Source organism: Sceloporus undulatus, chromosome 3 (genome assembly GCF_019175285.1).
Source record: "Sceloporus undulatus isolate JIND9_A2432 ecotype Alabama chromosome 3, SceUnd_v1.1, whole genome shotgun sequence".
Classification (NCBI taxonomy): domain Eukaryota; kingdom Metazoa; phylum Chordata; class Lepidosauria; order Squamata; family Phrynosomatidae; genus Sceloporus; species Sceloporus undulatus.
Genome location: NC_056524.1, coordinates 196,418,348 through 196,431,957, shown reverse-complemented (window position 1 = coordinate 196,431,957; position 13,610 = coordinate 196,418,348). Strand labels below are relative to the sequence as shown.

The 13,610-nt window shown below is 46.6% G+C and overlaps 1 protein-coding gene across 5 annotated transcripts in view; it reads right to left on the bottom strand.

Annotated features, from left to right (window-relative positions):
• Window positions 1-5,146, bottom strand: part of TIAL1 (TIA1 cytotoxic granule associated RNA binding protein like 1) — a 32,921-nt gene extending 27,775 nt beyond the window's left edge. For all 5 annotated transcript variants that reach the window (XM_042458704.1, XM_042458703.1, XM_042458706.1 and 2 more), the window contains exon 1: window positions 4,882-5,146. Coding sequence is in view for 2 of the 5 variants with exons in the window: in XM_042458701.1 (XP_042314635.1) it covers window positions 4,882-4,910 (29 nt within the window). In the remaining 3 variants the exon portion in view is untranslated. The remainder of the gene's footprint in view (window positions 1-4,881) is intronic.
• Between the last annotated feature and the right edge of the window lie 8,464 nt (window positions 5,147-13,610).

Below are 13,610 nucleotides of genomic sequence, written 5' to 3'. Positions count from 1 at the left end.
TTGTGTGTCCTACATTTGAAAATTTTGTCCTACATTTTCCCCAGTTTCCCGGTCCGGCGCTATGGCAACCCTAAATGTAACACCATGCAGTAGTGAGAATCATGCAAAAAACCCACATGTAAAATGGTTATAACTTCTCCAATATGTATAGTTTGCCTTGTGTAAACTTTATAATGGGTTTGAGTCAGCTCACAATTTAACTGCTCTACGATTAATTCAATTTTAAGATATGAAAAAGAATTCATTCAGAGTGGGAGGTTTTTAACACTTACAATCACACACAGAAATGTTTATCCACTTAGAATATGATGGAAAAGAATTTGAACATGACGTATACATCAGCTATATCATTTGTTGTTGTTGTGTACCAACGTATGTCAATCCTAAGGCAAAACTATCCTAGGGTTTTCTTGGCAAGTTTCTTCAGAGGGGGGTTGCCACTGCCATCATCTCAAGCTGAGAGTGTGTGACTCACCCAAGGTCATCCAGTGGCTTTCCATGACTGAACCAGGATTCAAACCCTGGTCTCCCAGTGTCCTAGTCCAACACTCCAACCACTACACCACAATGGGCCCCATCCTTCTAGGCTGTTCTCCAAAGGTGGGGAGAATATGGGGGAAGGCAGAATCAACCTCCCCTGACATAGTTATTCAAGTTTTGTTTTTGAATGTAGCATTAATTTTGTTTTTTACTCTTCTCTTCCGAAGCCTTTGTATGATATTTGAGTATTCAGGGACAAAAAAAAAAGAGGAAAACTTTGAAAATTATATGAATGCTGTATTTTAACAAATAAAATAAAAGACAGTTCTCCTTCCATTTCTTGAAAATATGGACTAGCACAATATTATAAAAAGCAGACAAATATTACTGTTTCTTAATAAAACAAAGAATGCAAAATTACAAGCAGGTGCGCACGGACTGTTCCAGCAAACAAACCCAGCAGACTTGCAAAATTCTAGTATAGTGGGCCCTTGGTATCCGCTGGGGTTTGGTTCCAGGATCCTGTGTATACCAAAATCTGTGGATGCTCAAGTCTCATTAAATACAGTGGCATAGTAAAATGATGTCCTTTATATAAAATGGCAAAATCAAGGTTTGCTTCTTAGAATTTATATTTTTAGAAAATGTTTCCAAGCTGTGGATGCTTGAAACTGTGGATAAAAAGTCAGTGGATAAGGAGGGCTGACTGTAGTGGCATGTGCATCCAACATACATACACGCAACACAGCAGTATGTCAGCTGCCAGTGGAAGGCCAAGCATGTAACCCTAGTCTCTAACTGTGTGAAGCTTTATTTATTCAAAAGTTCAATGATGCTCGGTAAGCACACATTGACTTGTAGCTTGAAGAGATGACAACCAGGCACTAGGTATTATTCTTTCAACAATGCATCAGAAATCACCCAGCTACAAGGCAGAAAGTAAGGGCACCACTGGAGTGCCCCAAAGCAAAAAGTAGTATTTTGAATAAATTTAGTTTTACTCAAACTCCCCAGATTGTCATTTATAAACATACTTGAATAAGTAAAAATTGTGAACTATCTGGTTATGCTTTATGCTTAAACTTGATTGTATGACAGACATTAATCACTTGGATTCTTGCTGCATCCAAGCTGTATTCCACTCCACCCTCCTTTCCTTAGGTCCTGTCATCTGTTTTTCAGTCCCCCCCCCCACCCATCCTAATTCAGGCTATTGAGCCAATTACCATAAGATCAGTCCCTAAAAATTCAAAATAACTAGGGTAAATTGTTTCCAAGCATGCAAATGAAGCAGAGACAAAAGTGAATAAATAAGAAGAAATTGTGTTTCAATTATTTATTCACTTTTGTGGACTAGAAAAGGGAATGGAAGGCATCCAAAACATTCTGAATGAACTACAGAAGCTGAGTCACCATTTTAAAACAGAGAGAAGATTACACTCCCAGCTCATTCAGACAGAAACTAGAACTGTGGAATATTTAATTACAGAGCACATTTGAATCTGGCCTCCCGAAATGCAGGCCAAAATAGCCACACACAACAAAAATGGCCAACACGATCTTTGTTCAACTGTAAGTTTTAATCACCATCCTGAAAGTCCCAAACTTTCTCTTTTTATTGTTTCCAGTCATCAAAGTAGAATGTTTGAAAAATTTGATAGCAAAAATGTTATCACCAAGCAAAGACCCCAAATTAGGTTGCCCATTCAGTCTGATTTTAAGACTAAACATTTTCAAAGCAACTATGCTTTTCACACTGGAAGATCTTTTTATAAGTACCATAGAAAAATGTAACATTATTTTCACATCTGTATGTCCATCAGGCTCTTCATTTCTTCCCAAGGTGGCTAAAAGAACTGAGCTGATTAGCAAAGCCTTGAGTTTGCTACCTCAAGATGTAAGAAAGAGTCAAGAAGCAACTGCTTCATCAGTCTTAGGATGCTCAAGTTGTACTTGTATTATTATTAAGCAGAAGCACAGTGAATTCAATTGGGGGGTTATGTTATGGAATGTATATTTTAATGCTGTAAGCCACTGCAGCTGTGATGTGCAGAGGGATGAGAGAAAAGTTATTATTATTATTATTATTACTATAACACATTGATAATTCAAGAGACACTCACTACCAGATGTAAATGAGAATGTTCCTAAACATTCAATTCTTCATTTTTGCCCCCCCCCCAAAAGGAAGAAATAAAAAGAAGAAATGGAACATGAGATCTTAAAATAAAACTGATCATTTAGCTCAGTGATTCCCAAACTTTGGTCTTCCAGGTGTTTGGGACTTCAACTCCCAGGATCCCTAAAAAGCTTGGCTAGCAGTGAGGAAGTCTAGTAGCTCAAGTCCAAAACATCCGAAGGACCAAAGTTTAGGATCCACTGACTGGCCCATGACATCTGAAACAGCGCCATTGCTTTGAAATGTATTTGTTCTTCAGGAACAAGGAAGAGGTTTCATATTGATTCATAGAGTAAGCAGATGATCCATATGTTGTCAACATCCAGTTTCTCAAACCAAAAAACCTTGCCATCTTACCTTTCCTCTGAAAGAAACATTTAATACCTCATTTACATCTGGGAGGTCTCTTGTGTGACCATGCCTTCCAAACAAACACCTTTCACATTTCATTGCCACACTGTCTCATACTACTTTGCATGCCACTTTGTTGTTGTTGTTGTTGCATGCCACCAAGTTGTTTCCTACATGGGTGGGTTTTTTTGGCAAGATTTGTTCAGAAGGGGTTTAAAATAACGTTGCATAAATAACCCACTTTGAAACTGCTTTAACTGCCTTGGCTAAGTGCCAGGGAATCCTGGGAACTGTAGTTCTGTCAGACAGTTATCCTTCTCTAATGTTATTTTAATTTGTTGTCTGCCTTATTTTATTGAATGTTAATGTATACTAATATGTATATAATAATAATACTAATAAAGTATTTATTTATACCCTACCTAATCACTTTTGGGAATACAAAATAATCAAACAAAACAAAATATTTAAGTATTTTTTGCAGAATGTACACCATAGGCAGGTCTATTTTATCTATTTTAATTGATTATATGTACGGTGCTGTGTAAATTTACAGTGCTATATAAATAAAGCTAATAATAATAATAATAATAATAATAATTCTCTGTCCTAGAACTCTGGTGCCATCATAAACTACAATTCCCCTGATTCCCCAGCACTGAGCCCAGGGCAGTTAAAATGGTCTCAAACTGGCTCCTTTCTGCCTTCTGAGAGAGCACTTGGCATCTCATTCCCATGATTCTGCCCTCTCTACAATCTTCCATCTGATACAGTACCAATGGAATTAGGCTATCTATCTCCATCCCTGCATCTCTTCTCTGCCTTACTCTCCAGTACTGTGACATTCCCCAGCATTTTCCTCACACTGTGAAGCTGACTTACTTCCTCCCCGAAGGCACCTGAAGAGAGAGAGCTCCAGCCCTGGGCAGAGATGCAAGGGCCTCGAGGGCAGGAGGGAAGTCACCGTGGGACAGAAGGCGTTTGTGACGTCGGGAATGACGTCTCCTCCCGACTCACACACACACCCTTCACGTGTATATTATTCACTCGTGGGAAGAAGCCAAACTACACAACGGAGGCGGAGGGGGAGGAGACCCTCGCCATCTTCAGAGATGCACCTCCCTCCACCTGAAGCCGCACAAAAACAACAACAACAACAACAACAAACAGCATCCAAAAACCTTGTCCTTCAGCTTCTTGTGCGTTGTGTGCCTTCAAGTCCTTCCTGACTTATTGTGGCCAACTTATCATGAGTTGTTGTTGTTGTTGTTGTTTTGGCAAGATTTCTTCATGCCATGGCCATCCTCCGAGGCTGAGAAAGTGTGGCTTCCCTCCACCGGAAGGTACACAACAACAACAACAACAACAAGTAACCAAAGCCTTGTCCTATTACTTCACATTGTTGTTATGCGTCGTGTGCCTTCAAGTTGTTCCCGACTCATGGCGACTCTTTTAGTTTCACTGCCTTAGGGTCGCCACAAAGGATTAGGAAGAAGGGTCACACTCTCTCAGCCTCAAAGGATTATTATTATAGGATGGGGAGTCACACTCTCTCAGCCTCAGAGGAGGAAGAGGATGATGATGATGAAAGCCTCAAGGGAAGGGATTGGCAAAAGACCTCTCTGAAGCCAATGCCTTCCCTTGAGGCTGAGAGAATGTGACTCCCCCAATCCTTTAATCATCATCATCATCTTCTGAGGCTGAGAGAGTGTGACTGGCCCAAACTCCCATTAATAACAACGTGTTTCTCGGCCTCGTTCCGGTCCTGGTCTCCCGCCTCCCCTCCATTCCCTTTCCCTGCCCAGCGCCTCTCCTCAGCGGCAAGCCTCCCTCCGTTCCTTCCTTCCCTCCCGGGTCCCCAGGGGACTCACAGGGTCTTGGGCTGCCCGTCGTCTTCCATGTCGGGGGGGAAGGAGGGCGGCTCGCAGAGCGGGCCCCGGGCACCGCAGGGAGGCTGCCGTCCGTCAGGGCCCCAGGGGCTCTGCTGCAGCAGCACAAGGGACGCCAGAGGCCCGAAGAGACCGGGGCCGGAGGAGGAGGAGAGACCGGGCAGCGGAGGGGGAGGGGGCTGGGCTGCAATCGGAAGCTCCACAAAATGGCCGCTGCCGCCAACCACTCAGGAAGCCACCCAGCGCGCAGGCGCAGAACGCCTCCCCCACGCTTTTCCCGTCAGGACCATAGAGAGGGAATGCCTAGAGAAGTAATCCCCAGCATACTGTGCTCTTTAAGGGCTTTTGGACTTCAGCTCCCAGAACCCTAGCCTATGGGCCAACGTGGCGGAGGCTTCTGGGAGATGAAGTCCAAAATTCACTGGCCTAGAGTAACCCAGGGGCCCTGCGGCTTCCGGTGTGATGAGGGCGGCGCCTCCATTTTAGACTGAGGGGCGGGACTCGGGAGGGCCTTTGACGGCGCCTCACGCAAAACTACAAGCCATGACGTCATTCCCCTCATTGACTTCCTCTCATGCTACACCCATACAGAGTCCTTAGCGATGCTCTTTGTACTAATTTACTCATGAATTGTAAACCCCGTGTATCTAATGGGAATGGTTGTGGCAAAGTTAAAATACTGGTCCCCAAACTGTGCCCTTTAAGGGATTTTGGACTTCAGCTCCCAGAATCCTTCAGTATTGCCCAACATGGCTGAGGCTTCTGGGAGATGAAGTCCAAAATGCTCTTAAAAGGGCACAGTTTGGGGATCACTGATCATCATTACAATATGCACAGAATAAAATTCATTTCATTTAGTCTCAAAGGTGCCACAAGACCTCTCTACGCACTGATTCTACAGACTAATACGGCTATATCTGTTAATTCTCTATTTTTAAAATTTATATCCTATATTTAACAATAAACTAAAAATGAAAATAAAATAAAGACGCTGGTTTGTCATCCCATTTGGTAATAAAAATTTAAAAAACAACTTACAAAAAAGCCCCATCCCGTTTCTGTCAAAATACAGATGTTTGAGGAGCAGCAATGTCACACACACCACCCTTTTAGGTAGGGTTGCCATAAGTGAGGACCTCCAAACCGGGACAAATGTAGGACAAATGCAGGACAACTTTTCAATGTAGGAACACATTTATAAAATGAGGGCTTTTTTAGAAATGTTAATATAAATGCTGTTCTTAGGCATGATCAAAATGGAGGACATTTTGACTTATTCGTAGACAGATCACGGAAATGTACTTCCCTTTTGGCCACCCCCCCTCTCCCATTCCAAACAGCACATTTGAGCATTGAACATACATTTTCATTTTAACATTGCCTCTGGCCTATTTCAGAGCGTATTCCACAACCAAACCCTTTGGTCAGGGACTTTGGTTTTCCTTCATTTTGACTTGTTTTGGTCTGTATTCCTCCCACTAAATAAAGAGACTGAAATGGAGTTAATGGGTACAAGTTGTTAAACAAAAAAGTCTTGTGAGACTCTGTTGGCAAGAGGTGCACCATGTGTTAAGAACTGCATTAAGCCACTTAGGCTGCTGCTACAATGGAATCCTGGGATTTGTAGTTTGCTGTGGTGCCAGGCTGGGCTTTGAAATCTCAGGCATAAGAGAGGCAAAAAGGCTTGGGCTGCATCTACACTGGAGAATAATCTGGTTGAGACCACTTTAACTGTCTTGGCTGATGCTATGGAATTCTGGGAATGGTGGTTTGTTTTCCAGCACCAAGCAGAATGGCAGTTAACCCCTGGAAAGTCTCTGACCAAGGTGACCAAGCTCCTCACCCCAAATGTAGGGCACCAAGCAAAAATAGTAGGGACATGGCCAAAAATAAAAGCTAAAACACACCATGTAATTATATAAATCCATGCTTCTTAGCCATGATCCAAATGGAGGACATTTTGAAATGTGACAGAATTGGACATGTCCTGGAAAAGGAGGAGGGATGCCTGGTCACCTTGTCTCTAATCCAAAATGCACTGCAGAAATAAAACAATGCTGGACTGAAATGCCCAGAGTTCCTCACCAAAGCTGCATCCACACTGAGGAAAGAATCCAGTTTGAGAGTGACTTAACTGTCCTGGGTGTGTGCTGGGGAATGCTGGGAATTGTAGTCTATTGTGGCCTCAGAGCCATCACTGAGCAGAAAGTCTCAATGTCTCCCCAAACACTAGCATTCCCAGGATTCCCTAGCACTGAGTTAAAGTGAGTTATTATTCCTGCAGTGTGTGTGAGAGATATAAAGCTAGGGACTGGATTCTTTGGAGGATCTCTGTGTCCAAAACCACTGCTTGGACTGCCAGGGCTCCGTGCTATGGATCCTGGGAATTGTAGTTTATTGTGGCCACCAGAGCTCTCTGACAGACAAGGCCAAATGCCTCACAGACATCAGCATTCCAGAGCATTGAGCTTTGGCAGTAAAGGGGTCTCAAAGTGCAGAGAGGGGGGGGGGGAGGAAGAAAAGCCAGGGAGTTGTGAATGAGCTCTGAGAGGAGGAGGAGAAGGAGAAGGAGGAGGAGGGAGGGAGCCAAGGAAGGGGGGCCAGAGACCCCCAGAGAGCCACCTGTTTTCCTCATCATCGCAGCCTTCTCACTGCTGGCAGAGGCTCTGCCCCCGCCTGGCAACCCTCCATTCGTTCCTTTTGTCAAAAGAGCTCTGGTGCCCACAAGAAACTACAATTCCCCGAATCCCATAGCACTGAGCCATGGATGTTTAAGGGGGGGTCAAACTATTTCTGCAGCCTTTTGCCACCCCAAAGCTTTCTATTATTTACCAGCAACTTGCAAGGCAAATCTCTTCCTTCCAAGCCATTGAAAACCAACCAAGTGGAGGGGGGCTGATTGCTTCTTTCCCATTGGTCAGCTTCGGGAGAAATTTGCTATTACAAGTAAAGGCGTTTAGGGCCTCAAAAACGACCCTGTGATATAAGATTACAACAATACTGAGTGGTAGACATTGAGAAAAGAGGAGGCTTTGAGACTCCCAGTGAAACAGGAACCATTTATGGCCTTTTTTTCTTTGCTCACTGTAACTAGAAAGTAATGCCTCTTGCAGGGTATATATACCAAGTGGGCTGGCATAGCTCCTGAGTGGCAGATGTTTTGAAGACCTGCTCTCTAGGCTAAGCCAGGCAGGGAGGCGGGGAGGGTGGCACACAGCCATGGGGAGGGATGGAGCTGCCTCCAGGGCCTTGCTGGGGGGAGGTCCCGGGGGAGGGCCAAACTGGGGCGGGACTGTGTGCCCCACCCCAAACCAGGAAAGTCCGCCCCAGGCGGATAGGCAAGCCACTTTAGGATGTCACCGGTGTGATTCCGCACCCCCTGCACCCTTCTATTATGCCATTGTCCAGGGGTGAAACACATGGGCCAAATAATAATAATAATAATAATAAGAATAATAATAATAATAAATTTTTTATAGCCTGCCTCTCCCAGAAGGATAGAGGCAACTAAACAACATAAATACCATAAATACATCTAATAAATATAAAACACATAGGTAAAATTTACATGCCCTTACCCCCCCCCCCAATTATGAGCTTAGTGACAGCATTATAAAATACAATTAATTTAATAAAATAGACAAATTAAAACAAGGCATCCATGGGGCAGACAGGGCAAACTATATCAATATCACTCGAGGAAGGCTTGCCGGGAAGAGATCCATCTTACAGCTTTCTTTGGCTTCCAGCAGGTTTGAAGGTGTGGCGCGTTTAGACTATGCATGAGACAAAAGTAGTTGGAAAGGAGAACAAAGCCACACTCCCGGGCTAAAAACTGGAGCAAAAAGAAGCCCCATGCTGCAGAAATGTACATCTCTAGGACCTGCAATATAACTAATACCAACAGCAAGTACATTTCTGTACTGCTTATTAGTGCACTTAAGACTCCCTAAACCAGACTGCACAACTTGGCAGTAGGCAGGAGTCCAAAATTAAAACAGGCTAAACTTCTTTGGGCCGCCAGATAGGCTTTAAATTATATTAATTAATTAAGTAATATTAATTCCCCCTCCTCCTCCTCTGCCCAGCCCTCTCCTCAGGAGAAGCCGAGCAGCAGATGAGACTGATCGTCCTTCTCCTCCTCTTCCTGGACTTCTCCTGGGAGAGGGCTGAAAATGTGGAGGAGGACAAAGCCGGGCAAAGAGGAAACTTGCAGGGCGAGCATTTGGCCTTCATCTTTCCTCTCGCATGGCGCTCTCTCAGGAGAAGGCTGAGTGGTAGGGAGCTGTGGAATCATTCCTAATTACCGTGGGCTGCCTGAAATCCTTTGACAGGCCACATGCTAATAGTTTCACATAAACAACTAGCAAATTAAAATAATGCCTTCAAAATTACAATATCATACTCCCACATGTATTTACATATACTATTTGGTTAAAACTTGGTTAAAATGTGATGTTTTTAAATTCAAAAGAAAAAAAAATAAAATTTCAATTTTTAAAATAAAAATAAAAAATAAAATTTGAAATGTGAAATTTTAATTTATAAAAACATTCTGGTGCCTCTCCTTTCTCTTTCAACTGAGCTTCACCCCCATCCCACTATCTTTTAAAGCTTTAAAAGCAGTAGATAATGCCACAGCCCATTTCTGGTAAAGATAGGTGTTTGAGGAGCAGTGTGTCACTCCACTTCGGGTGTCACCGGTGCACTCCACACACCCCTCAGTGATGCCAACGCTCAGGAATGATCACATCACACAATCTTAAAAATAACACACGGTGGCTGCCAGTCAGTTTCCAGGCATAGGTACAGTGTGCCCTCGTCATACGCGAGTGTGTTTACACGGCTTCCAGCTGTACTGGAAGAAAAGGAGCCGCTCGCTGGAAGAAAAACATGGCGCTCGCTCCTGTGGCGTGCATTCCGCGCACCACCATACCTCTGCAGGCACGAGCCCCATTCATTTGAATGGGCTTTGAGCATCCGTGTTTTTCCCTTCGCAGGGGTGGTAGTGGTCCAGAATAGATTCCTACATAAGTAGGGTTGCCATCAAACCGGTTGCAAACCGGGTTTTTCCCGGTTTTGGCTGCACCTGCCGGTCACGGCACGGGTGCAGCCAAAAACCGGGAAAAGCCCGGTTGCCGCGGGGGTGTCCGGGAAAGCAGCCAAAGGGCTGTAAGGCAGCTAGTTCTCAAACAAATAAACCCCCTCCCAGCACAGCAAAGTCAGTGTGGTACACAGTCCCTGGAGATTCACAGTAGTTCTACCAAAAGGGATTACCAAGAGAATGTCAGACGGTCCGAGTTCAGGATAACAGAAGGCAGGTCGCATAAGCAGTCCAAGGTCAAGGTTTCGGTAGTCAGACAAGAGTCTTTCAGACAGAGTCTTTCCTCTAAAAGAGTCAGATATCCACTGGCAAAGAACCACACATGCTCCAGGTGCTTAAGAAGCAAGGAGCCGGCCTTCAGCTGTGTCTGATTATGAACACGCTTCTGATAAAGCCTCCGAGATCTTAAGGCCCCTCTCTTTCTGTTCGACGCTCCTTGAAGGTAGGCACACTGCCCAGATCCTCCTCCATGTCCAACAGCCTCGGCACCAGGCAAACTTGACTGCTGAACCTCTGGAGGGCCACAGACTCTGCTCCAGCAGAACTAGGGCCAGCCTCTGGCTCCTCTATTACAGGTTCAAGCCCAGGGGCTGGCTCCTCCATTACAGTTCAGGTCCACAGGGGCTCTAGTCATCCTCTGAGTCCTCCAAGCCGTCCTCCAGGCTGGGCATGACACGGGGTTGCTGGGCAACCCTGGGGGCCTAGCTGCCCTCCTCCTCTCCCCCGTGCATGGTTCGCGGAGGAACAAAGGAGCCGGCAGCGAGGCCTGAGGCGGCGGAGGCTGCAGGGAGGCGGCGCCTCTTGGCGCAGCCGCCAACCTCCGCCTCCCTGCAGCCCCTCCCTCCTTCCTGGCCTCCGTGGGGGCCAGGAACGAGGCGAGGCTGCAAGCGATCGCCGCGGCCCACCCCCCTCCCTTGTCCGGCGGGGCCAAGAAGGGACGAGGCCGGGGCGATAGCCCGCCGGCTCCCCCCTCTCCCTGGTCCCGGGGGCCAAGGAACGAGGCGAGGAGGGATCGCGCCGGCCTCCCCACTCTTACCTGGTCCCGCGGGGGCCAGAAGGAGGCGAGGCCAGGGCGATCGCCGCCGGCCTCCCCCCCTTCTTCCGTCCCTGCGGGGCCAGAGCGAGCGAGGCACAGGCGATCGCCGCCGGCCTCCCCTCCTTACCTGGTCCCGCGGGGGCCAGAAGAGGCGAGGCAGGGCGATCGCCGCCGGCGCCCCACCTCCTTCCTGGTTCCTGGGGGGCCAGAAGGAGCGAGGCCCGGTGGCGATCGCCGTGGCCTCCCCCCTCCTCCTGGTCCGGCGGGGGGCCAAGAAGGAGGCAAGGCCGGGGCGATCTGCCGCCTGGCCTCCCCCCTCCTTCCTGGTCCCGGCGGGGGCCAAGGAAGGAGGCGGGCGGGCGATCGCAGACAGCCTCCCCCCTCCTTCCTGTTCCCGGGGCGGGGAAGGAACGAGGCGATGGGCCCCGCTCTGGCCTCCATCCGGCGGGGCCCGCGGCGGGGCGGAACAGCCTCCCAATGGAGGCTTTCCTCTGCCGTCCTGGCCCCGCTCCCCGCCGCGATCGCGGTTAGATGTCGGACAGAATTTTCACTGTAGGGCACACTTTTTGTGTGTCCTACATTTGAAAATTTGTCCTACATTTCCCCCGGTTTCGAGGTCCGGCCACTATGGCAACCCTACACAAAGGGATGGGACGACTGTACAAGTGTTGATTATTACCTTTAAAGCCCAACGGTTTGGGTCCAGGTGACCTACAAGGTTGCCTCCTCCATATAATCCACCCCACACACTCAGTTCTCTGAGGAACTTTCATCCAGTCAGCCAGGACTAGATGGCAATGGTTTCCCAGATAACCTTTTCATCCGCTGCCCCCCAACTGTGCAATGACCGTCAGAAGAGATAAGACAGCCCAAAACAACTAAGTGCTTTTAAAAATGCCATTAAAGGCACATCTGTTCCAGCAGGCCTACCCAATCCATTTAAAATCATTACTTTTTTAAGATTGTACAGTCTTCCTCTATTCTCACAGTCTTTGGATCCGCATCCACCTTATCTATGAGGATGAAGGAGGGAGAAGGAATGGGGTGCAGTCTGCACACCCGCATCTAATTCAAGCCAATGGGCTTGAATATAGGGGAAACTCTCTTTTCACGAGGGGCTGGAATGGATCCCCCTGAAAAAAGGAGGGCGATTGTACTATATGAGTATATTTTAATGGTTTTTATAGGCCCGTTACAGACCGCAAAAAACGGGTCTTGGGCCGCTGCCAGTTTGCAGCCGCGGAGGAGCCACAGCCAGCCAAACCGCGCGACTCCTCTGCGCTGCAAAAAGGAGCGCAGAAATCGCGCTCCTTCCAGCAACCCGGAAGAGACGTCGCAGGTGCCAAAGCGCGACTCGCAATGTCTCTTCCGGGTTGGGACGTGCGGACGCAGAGTGTCCGCTACGCCAAGATGGCGGCGCCCACTGATAGGGCGCCGCCATTTTGACGTTTGATTACGTGCGAGGGGCAAGGCGCGTCCGGAAGCTCCTCCCCTTGCGCGTAATCGAGGCCACAATGACGCCGCCTCTTGCCCCGTCTGTAACATGCAAGTATGTATTTTACCTGTTGGTTTTAGTGTTTTCTTTTTAATTGTGTTTTGTATTTTAACATGTTCTTACCCACTTCAAGCCTTGAAGAAGGAGGGAAAGATTTAATTTATTATGATGATTATTAACTGTATTTTTATGGACTTGGCCATATTTTTCTGAAATCTTTTCTTCGTTAAAACACCTTGTGCTGCTACAACTTACAGAACTCTGACAACAGATGAAAGCTTAAATTGTACTTTAGTAGCAACAAACCCTTGACTGTATCTGTATCAACATTTCAATTATTCCTTCCATTTGTCTACTGACTGACATTAAGGGGAAATAGTTTCAGCATTTGCATTATTTCCTCAGGCAGCCATTGCCTAACACCTTTGCTGTCCTTTCCCCCTCCAAGAAACAAATGTGCCCTGAGCTCTTGGACAAGTTTGTCTGCTGTGCTTTTCCTAGAAAAAAGAACTTTAGCAGGATCCATCCCACCCCCTGTTAATTGCTATAAGGACAGGTTGCCAAACAGATGCATTTTTTCCAAGCGGAACACAAAAGTGGAATTATAAATGGGCTACTTAATCAAGCTCAAAATTAAGGCTATTTTGGAATCTCTCGGACAGAAGACTGAATGTTAGGACACTCCTGGAAGGAGGGCGTGTGTTAGCCTACAAGCCTCAAGAAATCTGCCTTTGACCACAAGATATGTCATATGTGAACCAGTATGGAGTGTGGTTTGAGTATTGGACTATGACTCTGAAAACCAGAGTCTGAATCCCACTGGGCCACACAAAAACCCACTGGGTGATCTTAGGCAATCACACTCTCTCAGCCTCAGAGGATGGCGATGCCTTCCCCCCCCCCCTTGGAAAAAAGTGCCAAGAAACCCCCATCCAACCTTAAGGTTGCTGTAAGTCAAAATGACTTGAAGACACACATTAAATAATAACATGCACCCAAAAGTTTGTCTTCTACTTCTCGTTACGTGTGCCTTCAAGCCTTTCTTTACACAAAATTGTAAAATATGTAAAATGAAA